At 55.7% G+C, this 12462-nt stretch overlaps 1 protein-coding gene across 8 annotated transcripts in view; it reads right to left on the bottom strand.

Annotated features, from left to right (window-relative positions):
* Positions 1 to 229: 229 nt before the first annotated feature.
* The window catches only part of IL4R (interleukin 4 receptor), a 38923-nt gene continuing 26690 nt past the window's right edge, over positions 230 to 12462 (bottom strand). For all 8 annotated transcript variants that reach the window (XM_032430868.1, XM_032430875.1, XM_032430867.1 and 5 more), the window contains 5 exons: positions 9466 to 9622; positions 6747 to 6843; positions 5025 to 5103; positions 3572 to 3621; positions 230 to 2768 (listed from right to left, as the gene is read on the bottom strand). In XM_032430868.1, coding sequence (XP_032286759.1) covers positions 1271 to 2768; positions 3572 to 3621; positions 5025 to 5103; positions 6747 to 6843; positions 9466 to 9622 — 1881 coding nt within the window. In that variant the 3' untranslated portion in view covers positions 230 to 1270. The remainder of the gene's footprint in view (positions 2769 to 3571; positions 3622 to 5024; positions 5104 to 6746; positions 6844 to 9465; positions 9623 to 12462) is intronic.

Below are 12462 nucleotides of genomic sequence, written 5' to 3' on the forward strand. Positions count from 1 at the left end.
TGTTGGGTAACAGACCCTTTCCTACCTCCTGACCTTCCCTGACTCACTGCCCCACTCCTGAGCAAGGTGTCCTGGAGTCACTTCCTAAAGCAACGGCCTGCACTTGAATCCCAGTCTCGGAGGAACCCAAGTAGAGACAGAAAGTTACTTAACCTCTTGGACCTCAATTCCTCTGGACGGCAAGATTCAACGAGTTTAACAGAGGAGATAAAGCGCTCACAACCAGGTCTAGCAGTATGTTTATTTAATAAGTGGGGGGGGGCGGGGAAGGAGATAAAAGAGCCTTTATTTATACAAAACTCCACGCCCTCCTGCTCCACCCTCCCCAGCCTAGACAAATACCAGGTGATAAAACAATCTTTGAGATGCAAACAAGCATTACTCAACCTGAGGGGTAGGTCAATGTACACGTCTAGTGTGCCTGGTGTGGTCCTTCTGGAATGCCCAGCACGTCTGGATCACCAGACCGGAGCCACTCCCTTTGTCTGGTGTCTCCGTGGCTGCCAGCAAGCAACCATGGGGGCACAGAGCGGCCCCGAGGTGTTTACTCTGGGGATCCCGTGCTTCACAGGAGTCCCCAGTCTTACGGTCATGTGGGAACCTGATGGCAACTCGTCATGGCTTGGCGATCACAATCTTCTGTGTCCTTTGGCGTCTGTTGCCTGCATTTGATGAAGCACGCCCTCCCCACTCCAGCCCAGATCCCAACTCCAGTGTCAACCCAAGGGAGGTCTGTTGAATGAACGGGCATCTCTGGCCAAATGACCACCCTTCCCGAACTTCAATGTCCCATCCATTTCCCAAGGCTTCCCAAATCCTTCCCCCGTTGGCTTGGTTAGTTGCCGGGCTTGGCGTCCAATCCACGGGGAGCACAGCTAATCCCAGGGCTGGGCAAGACATGGTGGACAAAGCAGGCCTGGGGGGCGGGCATGGCAGGGACAGCACCCTGGACAAGCTGGGGACCGATGAAGTGGCCAATGGCTGGTGCACAAGCCAAGGGGCCCAAGGAACTCCCGATCTCTGAATCTGCCTCGACCCCATGCCATACACTCCCATGGGATGTGCTGAGCCCAGGCCAAGGCTGGGAGATGGGGGGGCGGGGGGTCCGGTCTCTGTACCCCCGCGTCAGACCACCTCACCACTTCATACCGGGGTTTTCCAAGTCTTTTGCAAATCTGCCAGCCCAGCCACCTTCTGGGGGAGGCAGGGGAGGCCTGTCGCAGGCCTGGCTAAGGCCCTCCCCTGTGACGGTGGCGAGGGGAGGACACACCTAAGAAGCGTTGATGCACGTGGGCTCTGTGGAGAGCACGGCCACCTCTACCGGGGTCTGGCTTGAGCTCTGCGCATCGCTGGGGGCAGGCTGGAAGGACAGGGAGGGCTTGCCCTCCTCTGAGACGCCCAAGGGGGCCAGGGAGGCTGGAGAGAGGCTGGCCTCCAGGGGAGCGCCCCCTGGCAGGGTGTCTGGGGCCCGCAGGGGGCTCACCAGGGGCGAGGACCTGTCTCTGCAGCAGCCACAGCAGGGGCTGGGCACCATGTGGGCCTTGCCACGCTCCTCCTGGCCGTGCCACTGCTTCAGGTGGCCACACAGGTGGCAGGTGAGGGTCGAGTAGACGATGCTGCCGGCCAAGTCGTCCCTGAGGGCGTCTGTGGGCTGCTCCGGGGCCAGCAGGGCCTTGTGGCTGTCCCCTTCCTTCCCCGCCGGCTCCACACCCAGGTGCCCTGGGGCGCTGCCTGCGAGGAGCGAGGCCCGAGGGCTGCGCGCTGGCTCCGCGTCCAGTCCGAAGGTGAACAGGGGGACGGGGGTGGGGGCCCCAGGGCCGCCAGGAGGGAGGCTCTGGAAGGGTTTGTAGCCCCCCTCCCCACGGCTGGCCTCATCCCCAGATGTCCCCGGGAGCAGGCTGGAGAAGGCCTTGTACCCCACTTCCCCAGAAGGGCCGGAGCCCGCCACCCCGGCGTCGGGGGCGCAGGCCTGCCGCACGGCGCACGCAAACTCCCGGTAGCCGCTGCCGGGGCCCGGGCTGGGGGCCGGGGCCTCCCGATGCTGGAGGACACTCTGGCGCAGAATCTGCTCCCAGCTTTCTGGCTCAGGCCGGGGGGTGGAGGGGATGCCGGGGTCCGCTTCCCTGGGGCATTCGGCCGGCTCTGGGTCGCATTCACCCTCCCCGGGGGCTGCGGACTGGCCCAGGAGGCTGCTGAAGCTGCGGTACGTGGGGTTGTCTGTGACGCCAGGGGGCATCTCCATGAAAGCCGGGCTGGCCAGCCCTGGGGTCGGAGAGGCCCAAGGAGTGGACTCAGGGTGCAGAGGCTGGGGCCCGGCACCCGGGAACTCAGCCCAGGGCATCTGAGCGCACTCACTTCCTAAAGGAGGAGGAAGGCAGGACTCCTCCAAACCCTGTGGGCAAAAGCCCCCAGGCTCCCCCCCGAGAAGGTCCAGGAAGAGGCTTTCTGTCAGCCGGGCTGCGATGTCCTCCCTGCCCTCCTGGAAGCTGCCCCCGCTGCCCTCGGGCGATGGGCAGAAGCTTCTTTTATCTTCCTCCATCTCCTCCTCCTCCTCATTCTCCACCGGGGCCTCAAAGAGCTCCACACGCTGCACCACGCTGATGCTCTCTGGCCAGAGGATCATCTTGCTGACCTCCACAGGGCACCATGCTGATTTTCCAGGAGCCTGGAAAGGCGCGTTTCTGGCAGTCTTGGAGGACTCCTCATCCCTGTCCATGCCGTGCTCCAGTAAACAGGGCAGGAGCTTGGTAAGACAGGTCTTCCAGTGTCTTCGAAAGCAGAGAAAAGTTTGGTCAGGATTCATTTTTTCTGCTGGAAAAACTCCTATTCACCCTTCAAAGCTTGGCTCTGAAACCATCCCGGACTGATGTCTATCTATTGCAGACACGCCTCCTGACTTCATAATCAATAATCTATCGGTCTATCTCCACTACCACACTGGGAGCTCCTGGAAGGCAGGGCCTGTGTTTTATTTTGGGATTTCTGGAGGCCGCACATAACTTGGCAGCTAACAGAAAATCAGTCTACTGAATAAGGAAAAGTCTCTGTCAGGGACGATGATATTTAAAATACTTATCAATTTAAAATATTTATCAATACCACAGCATAAGTAATGACTGTGGCCGCGGGGTCCTAGGCTGGGGCCGTGTGAGGGAGGAGCTAGAGGTGATGGAGGTGTTGGGAGGCCAGGGTGATGATCAGATACTCAAGGATTCAAGATGGCGGCTATCTGCCAACCAGTATGTAATTATGCCAACATTATAACCTCTGTCCAGCTTTTAACCTCTATCAGCCTTGCTCAGGCCAGACTGACATTTCCAAGGGGGTTCAGCATGGGCCTGAGCCCACTCCCAGTGAAACTCAGGGGGCTTAGCCACCATGCCCGCCTCCCCAGACCACCCCTCCTCCTGCCACCCCTCAAAGCCCAATGTCACAGGACAAGTGCTGAATGCTAAGGAGGCAAAGGCAGACGTGGAGGGAGGGTGTGACCTCACTCTTAAGGTGGGCCCACTGCCCCAATTCCAACCCCTTCCAAATCCACATAGGCTGTGACCCAAGTTCATATACATACGGGCACTTAGCTGGTTCTTGGCCTCGGGACCGCTTCCCCCACAGTGACACCTAAAATACGGAGACAGCCAATGAAACAGGGTGGAGAGGCCTTGCAGCCCAGCCTGGCACACAGCAATGCTCAGTGAGTGTTTGCTGCAAAAAGGTGGTAAGGATTGACATCACACCGGCCGGAGGTCCAATCGGGTCACTTCAGCTCTCTGAGCCTTAGCGTCCTGGGAATCAATGATACTGCTCTGATACTAAGCTGCTGGGGCTGATGGTAAAAATGGCCACTGTCCTCTGGAGCTCTTCCCACCCCTTGAATCTGGCCTCTCGCTTTGACCAAGAGAATGCCTTGGAAGCGACACTGGGCCAGCCAGCTCGGGGATGACAGACACGGCTTAGTCACCCCCACGCCCCAGGTAAGAGGCAGTCGACTTCTGGATCTGTGAGTGAGGCCCCTGGGAAGGGGCCAGGCGCAGATCCCTCTACCCACACCAGCGCATGGAGCCCAGACTGCCTACCTGCACAAGCAAGGGCTAAATCAATGGTTGTCGTTTTGACTCTCCAAATTGTGGGCTGATTTGTGACACAGCAAAGCTAACTGATACACGAACAGCACTTACTGTGTGCAGGACCCCGTAATATATATTTTATATGTATTGTCTCGATGAATTCCAACATCAGGTAGGTAGGCACTACTACAGCCCACAGGAGGGAAACTGAGGCTCAGAGAAGTGAAGCAACTTGCCCAGGTCCACACTGCAGGTAAGTGGCAGAGCTGGGGTTCAAAGCCAGCACCTGTGGACTCCAGAGCCACTCGGGAGAACTGAGGACACTCGGCTGTTCTGTTCTAGACAGGGCCTGTATCCCCCCTTCCTTCCCTCCTAGAGAACCCCGGTATTGCCCAGGGAAACCCCACATGGTCATCTCGTTGGAGAAGCTGACCCACCCCTAGCTCGGGGGTGGCCACGTGGCTGGTCTCCAGGAATTCCCACCCCCTTACCAGTGAATGCTCTAGGGGACAGGCATGGGGCACCATTTAGACCAATGAGAATCGAGGAGAGATTTGCTGGTGCGTTGGGGGCAGTTTTCTGCTCATAAGGGGAAGATACAGGAAGCCTGTCCCCCTCTCCCTCAACTTGTGGCTTCCTGCCCTGGTACAGACACCTCTCCAGGAGATGACACGGAGGTGACCTCATGGGTCACCTCTTCCCAAGGGAGGTAAGAAACCAAGCGACCGACCCAGAGGAGCCCGCTCCGGCTGAAAGTGTAGCCATGGGAGCCAAGGGGCGGGAACGAAGGCCTCTGGGCTCCTAGTGACCACACAGAAGCTGCTGAAACCCTGGAACCTTCCTGACTTCCCGTGGGCAGTTCCAAAAGCCACCCGAGATCCTTAACATCCCAGCCGCTCTGACTCCTATCTCCTGCCTCACTCAGTCCGAAGCATCCTCCCCAGCCCATGCTCCTACCTGGGAGTCCTGGATGACTATGGCCACTAGGGGGCTGTGGGCTGGGTTGGGAATCTGGTCCCACCATCCTTTCTTAATCCTGAAAAAGAAAAGGAAGAGGTATTGGATGTCATGGCCAGGCTGGTGCTCCTTCCATGATGGGGTCAGAGACCACGCTGAGTGGTTCTCAGATGTCTTGCCCTAAACCCATTCTACAGAGGAAGAAACCGAGGCCCAGAAGGGAAGTGACTGCTGGACTGTGGGCAGAACAGCCAGGTTTGTGCTCCGGGAGGATGGGTTTCCTGACGTGGCCACCTCTGTCCTCAGTGGGAACAAGCCCCAGGGAATTAGGAGAAACCCAAGCGGCAGAGAGAGAATTCTGGGTTTCCCCAGCAGCAATGGTCTGAGAAGCTGAGGAGACCCAGAGAATCTGCCCGGGTCTGTCTGGAGCCACAGAGTGTCGGTGCTGGGAGGGGAGGGTCTCCGATCGCCTCTGACTGGCCCTCATCCACGCCACTCGGTCAGGCAGCGTGCATTTACTGAGCACCTACTAGGTGCCACTCACTGGGCCAGGGTGTTGGGAACACAACAGTGAACAAGACAGACAAAATCCCTGCCCTTGCAGAACTGACCTTCTAGAAGAGAGAAGACATCAGTCATAGCTACTTAAGTGTCATGAATAAAAATAAAGACGACAGGGAAGAGGGGGGAATGGAGAGTGTGATCCAAAAAGGCCTCTCTGAGGAGGTGACTTCTGAGCGGCGACTGAAGGTGGAGTGGGAGCCACAGAGATGCCCAGGGAAAGGGCCTTCCTGGCAGGAGGGGGGACAGGCGAGGGGGAAACAGGCTCAGCGAAGGGGAGATGACCAGCCCGGGGTCATGCAGGACCATTAGTGACAAGACACGAAGAGGGGAGCCTCTTCGCTGTGCGGCTGCCAAGTGCAAGACGCCTTCCCTCAGTCAATCCCCAGCCATCGCTAAGCCTTACAGGGTGAGCCAGGGCTCGCTAGACCCATTTCAGAGATGGGAGGGCTGAGGCCATGAGACACCAGGATTCCAAGGGCCTGAGCTCACTGGAAACAAGGCTCCTCTACCCTCCCCACCCACTGTGATCCAGGACTCTCTTGGGACTCTTAGGACTCATGAAATATGCTCCTTCAACCTGCAAAGGAGGGATCCAAGATGCACAGCGGGTCAAGCCTCTCATTGGCCACAAAGCTACCGAGCTCCAAGGCCAGGATCTGAACCCAGATCTCCAGACTCTGTCGGGGCGACTGTCTAGCATTCCTCTGTCTACTACCACGTACCCCTTGTGTGTGGACCACACCCTGGATACCCAGGGTGACACATCTCCCTTCTGCCGGAGGAAGGTCTTTCCCCAGCTCATTCTCCCCCATTAGGCCTCAGCTCAAAGGGGCCTGCCTGGCCTCCCCATCCAACATAGCACCCCGAACATTTCTCCCCTTCGCCCTGGTAAATTCCCTTCAGCACATGGATCGCTATGGAAACCAGCTGTGGTTACTGGTTGACTTGGCGTCTTCTGTCTCCCCACAAGGAGCACAGGGTCCTGGTCAGCCTTGCTCTCGGCTGTTGCCTCAATGCCCAGCACATAGTAGCTGCTCAATAAATACTTATTGTTGAGCAAAGGAACTGGAAGCTGACAGGTCAGAGGGGGCTTCCCACCCACCGCACACCCCAGGGTGGCCGGCTCGGTGGCATCCCGTGCCGAAGCCCAGGACTCACTTGATGATGCTGATGTAGCAGGACAGGCAGATGGCCGAGATGACAAGGCAGGAGATGCTGACGCCAAGCGGCAGGTGCTGCTCCCAGGGCTCATAGTCTGGAATGGGAGGGAAGCCGTGAGCCTGCCTCATGCGGGGTACCACCTGCTCTCTGCCTTCCAGAGCCGGAGACCAAAGCCTCGGGAAAGGGTCGTCCGAGACCCTGTGTGAGCTGGCCACCACCAAGCCCTCCCGCCTCATCCCCTCCTTCTGAGTCCTTGTCACACGGCCGCCTCGCTGTCCCCTGCTCCTCCAAAGCTCGGTGCCAGCCAGGATCTTGAACTTCCTGTTCTCTCTTCCCTGAAGCCCAGAGGTCAAAAGCAGTGACTCTGGAGCTGGACTACTGGAGTTCAAAGCCTGACCCTGTCATATCCTTGCTGGTGACCCAGCTTCTCCGTGCCTCGTCGGTACACTGGGGTTAACAGACCACTGCGTCACAGGGCTGTCGTGGGGATTGCATGACGTAATACACAGAGCACTCAGCACAGGGCTCGCCCGTCCGGGAGCCTTTGCTGGGGTCCGTGCACAGCTGGCTCCTTCTCGTTCATGCCACTGTCACCTGCTCCAAAAAGTTCCCTCACGCCCTCTCCCCTGCTGCCCCCTCCCATCCCCCCGTGCCCTCACCCCGTTTTATTTTCTCTCCAGACTTACTGTCACCTGGATCGAGATCTCTCTGATTTGTTTTTCTGTTTCCTTGTTTATTTTCTGTCTCCCCTCCAGAACGTCAATCCCACAAGATCAGGGGTTTTTGTCTGTTTTGTTCACCGCTGATTCCCCGGGGTCGAGCCCCGGGCCAGGCATGCAGCAGGGGCTCAATACACATTTGTGGAAATAACGAATGAGCGTCCAGCCTGTCGTATATGTTCCATACAAGCCATTTCTCTCCCTTTGTCTTCCCTTCCCCAGGTCAATGGTAGAATCAAATCAGGGTGATGCAACTCTGCCCAGCACTTACCGTGTGCTTGGCGCTGTGCTGGGCCCCAGAGGTATGGACACAGTAGATCCTACCTACGGAGCTGGCAGCCCACAGATGGGTCAAAGACAACCACGGGACAAGATGAGCAATGCGGAGAGGGGCGTGGGGGCATTTGGTTGGGGTACCCATCAACGGCCACTGTGCCCAGCACTTTGAAGACCCCTTCTCTCAGTGAATCTTGACAACAGCCCCATTCCTCCTCCATGGTATAGACGGTGCCTGAGGCAGTGCTCCCTACCCACAGCTACCCCCCCTTTTCTTTGCCAGGGAGGGAGCAATGTGCCCACCCTGAGGTTTGGGCCAGTCATGATTATCCTCTTCTCCTTTCCGGGAAGCTTCCAGCTTCCCTTGCAGCTGGGAGAGGCTCTGTGACAGTCCTGGCCAATGAGATGCAAGGGGGAGTCCGCTAGGGAAGCTTCCGGTAAGATTCTTCCTTCCTGACAGAAGAAAGAGATGCACCAGGTGCACTTGCTTGTGGCAGCCTTTCATTTCTTTTCATCCCTGGGGCAGGAGGGCGTGTACGGCAGCCACCTTGGGGCCATGGGGTAACAAGTCAAAGGATAAAACGCTCCCATGCTAAGGAGGGAAAGAGGGAAACAAGACAAGCCCCTGGGGTGACACCACTGAGCTGCTGTATAAACTAGGGAAGGTCCCCTTGTAAGACTTCTCATTATATGAGATAATTCAATGTTTCTGTTGCAAAAAGTCACGAGGAACAGCGCTGTTGCAAACAGCAGTTGGGGGATGCAGCTACCGAGTGAGGGACTACATGTCCCAGAATCCCTTGCAGCTATGTGTGGCCATGTCACCGGTTCCACCAAGAAAATCTGAGAGGAAGTGGTGTGTGTCACTTCTGGGCTCGGGATTTTTAAGAAGCAGGTCTGGTTTCAGCCCCTTCTGCTGGCTGGATGCAGGTGATGGTAGGGCCCTAGAACAGGGATTCTTCACTTGGGGGTTCATGGATCTCCAACAAGGTTTCTGATAGAATTTGGGGGTCTGGGAACTTGATGGGAAAGAAATAACCTCTTTATTTTCACTAGGTTCTGATACCTCGCATTTCCTCCCATTAGGGATGGAGAGAGCAAAGCACCGCAGTAATAGCAGCAGCCACAAAGCACCAACAGAAATCAACAAGGTATCATTTACGCTCACCTACTCTGAAATGACAGTATTTAGGAGAAGTACCACTAGATCTTGTTGTTACAGTGCTAATAAAGAAAACCTGTATTCGTAGACAACAAATATATTTTAAAACATTTTTATAACCTCATTTCAATAAAGTTAGTTTCCCCTGTAATCCTACATATTTTATTTTTTACATTTGAAAAATAGTATTCTGAGATGGGGTCCACAGAGTCCACTCACTGGACTGCCAAAGGGGTCCATGATACACAAGGGTTAAGAATCTTTGTCCTAGGGAATGAGGGAACCACAGGGAGGAAAACCACCCACAAACCAGCTAAGTTCATGCCGGACGGTTACATTTCTACGGTGTTTCTACTAGAACGTGTGAGCTCATCTGTTACTGCAGCCCAGCCTACCTACCCTGACCAGTACACCAGGTCAGTCAGTAATCCTGTTACCCGAGGTTCGAGGCACTCGATGTGATGGAAACGCGGACGCTCAGCCAGAAGACGTGTCTGGCCACAGAATAAAAGTGCCAAGCAGATGTTCCACCTGCCCACGCCTCCCTGTGGACACTCACAGTTAAGCCACGTTATGTTGGGGCTCCACTCACTCCACGTGCTGTTGTAGCTCTGAGCCCAGGCCCTCACTCGAGCGCTGTAGGAAGCTCCAGACTTGAGGGTGCTGGCCGCCACGCGGAGGGTGGGCCCCATGTAGGTCACGTTATAGACTTTGAACTGGTAGAGGAAAGGGACACGTTAGGGCACCAGCTTGCGGGAAGAGGACATCCCAGCTCCCACCCCGGCTGCCGTCTCCTTAGCTGAGCCCACAGTGTTTAAGAGCCACCAGCCTGGGCATCTGGTTATTCCTCTGATTTAGGCCTTTTGTTTCACCACAACTGCGACCAGAGTCAAGCGAGAGGAGTCAGGGAATTGGCCCTCACCCCGCTCCCCACCTGCCCCCGCCTGGCTCCCTGATGAGCTAGGCAACATTACTGGGGCAAGCTGAGTTTTAGTTTTCTCATCTGTAAAATGAGGGTAAGAGTCCCTACTGCCACTTTCTAGCTGTGGGACCCTAGGGAAGTGACATAACCTCTCTAGACCTTGATATGTTCCTTCTGCAAGATGGTGATAATAGAAGTCCATACCCCCCCCAGGGTTGTTGTGAGGGTTAATATGGGTAAGCATGGAGGACAGGGCCTGGCATGCAGGAAGCATGACAGAGACCTTTCTAGAGCACAGAAAAGGTCACCGTGTCCCCCTCTCTCCTCCGTGGGCTCTCTGGAGCCTTCATACTCAAGCCCAAACCCTGGCCTAGAATCTCAGCCCTGCTCCCACTGCTGGGAAGGGACTTCTAAGACCTGTCATTCAGTGAAAAAGGTAAATGAAAATTAGTAAGTGTTGTTTGCCACACAAACACACTTACACACACACACACACACACACACAAAAGAAGACAGACTCTAGGATGGCCCCCTGATCCCCACTTTGTATCACACCCCTGTGTAATCCCTTCTTCTTGAGTGTGGGCGGGGCTTGTGACCTGCTCCTATTCAACAGAATGAGGCAAAGGCGGTGGGTAGGTAGGGACCACGTGCATGGGGTTATATCACGTAAGGCTATAATTCCAACTAGCTAGGAGATGCTCTCTCCTCTGTTGGTTTTGAGTCGACAACAGGAAAGGAACCGAGGGCAGCCTCCCACCAAGGGCCAGCGAGAACCTGCGGCCCCCAGTCCAGCAGCCTGCAAGGAACCAATCCCGCCAACATCACAGTTGGCACTCGGGAGAGGTCTTTCCCCAGTCGAGCCTCATATGAGACCACAGCTGCAGCCAAGTCCTTTCATACCATTTGAATTTTTTACTACATCTAAGTATTACTTTTATTTAAAAAACAACTTTAAAAAATGAAATAAAATCTGTGTTCCAGATCGATTCTGATGGCATGGGTGTAGCCCAAATCCTCTGCCCGGGGCCCCTCTCCCTGCCAGGCCCAACCCTTTGCAGCTGTACTTCTGCTTGCAGGTTGGAAGTGCATTTGGAGAAATGGGTCTGGTGTAAAGTGAGCCGAGGGGAGGTGTTGCAAAGAACCCCGACAGGTCGCTGGAGAGACTGGAGGGCAGCTGAGGTTCCCAGTGGAGCTGAGGCTGGGGAGGGGGTTGAGGGAGGAAATGAGGGCAAGAAGACGAGGACACTCACTCTTCTCTTTCTAAATATGAGTAAGCAGGAACGAACAGCTGGACCTAGTTCTCCAAAGGAACTGTATACCCTGGAGAGGAGTAGGGGATTGGGAAATGTTTTACTAAGAAACGGAAGAGAAATTGGAGCTACCAAGGAACTACTTGTAGCTTGTGTTTCAACAAAGAGGCCAGGTGTTTGGGAGGCCACCCCTGAGATGAAGATCCAAGGCGGGAGAAACAGCACAGGCCCCAGAGTTCAAATCCTGGCTCCCGACCCCAGCTCTGCCATTTCCAGCAACCCCGGGCAAGTCAGTCCCTGTCTCCGCACCTCAGTTTCCTTGTCATTAAAGTGGACTTTTGCAGCCAACAGTGATCTGGGTTGGGCTTAGCACATTTCAGGCACGCAGGAAATGGGAACCATTATGACTACGAGCGTGGCATTCATGACCCTGCACACACCACCACATCCCCATACTCCTCAAGCGATGCCATGCATCTTCATACCTCCAAGCCTTTGCTCATGTGGTTCCCTCCACGCAGCCTACCCTTTCCTTCCTTCCCTATCTAGAAAACTCTTATACACCCTTCAACACCCAGGTCAAAACTCCACCTCCATTATGGAACCTTGCCCAGAAATCATCCAGGACCCTGAGTAGCTTTATCCCTCAAATCCCAGAGGAAACTTCTAAGATGTCCCCTTAGAACTGATGCCACCCATGGAATGTACAGCGTGGAGACTACAGGGAACCTTCTGGCTCCAGTTCCAGGACTAATCCTCATTGGTCAAGACCAATTGCAGCCATTCCATTCCCTAGTCTATGACTGATTAGAGAGGAGCATGTGACCAGCTCTGGCCAATGACCAATGAGGGGAATTCTACAGGTTGGGTCTGTCCCTGGCGAAGGGAGGGATAGGTGAGGGGTGTCTCAATAGCTTCTGCCCCACCAACAAGAGAAGCTGGACCCAGAATTCGGAGGCCCTGGGCAGCCCTGGGCGTGTATATGACAACTGAGTCACGGCCTGGGTACATGGATTAATTTTCCCTGCTGGCTGGAGTCTGGGGCCAGATCCCAAACCTTACTGTGTCTCAGCCAGCCCTGTCCCTGTTTTTCCTTCCCCGGAGTTTCTTCTGGGGAGCCACCCCTTCCTCATTGTCCACCCATCTGGCTTGGGTGGAGCTGACCCCACCTGCAGGTCCAGGGGTGGGCACGTGACTCACCTCTGGCCAATCAGAGCACAGCACCAGCACCTTCTTTCCTGCCCACAGCCTGGGCCAGGTTCAGAGATTTGCATGGGACCCAAACAAGGCAACTTGGCATTGGCCCCAGAACTTTTACTGGGACTCTCGGGAAAGAAAAACCTTTCCCACTGTGGCCTGAGCAGGTAGCTGGCATGTAGCG

This window comes from Phoca vitulina, unplaced genomic scaffold, assembly GCF_004348235.1.
Source record: "Phoca vitulina isolate PV1807 unplaced genomic scaffold, GSC_HSeal_1.0 scaffold45, whole genome shotgun sequence".
In the NCBI taxonomy this organism is placed as follows: Eukaryota; Metazoa; Chordata; class Mammalia; order Carnivora; family Phocidae; genus Phoca; species Phoca vitulina.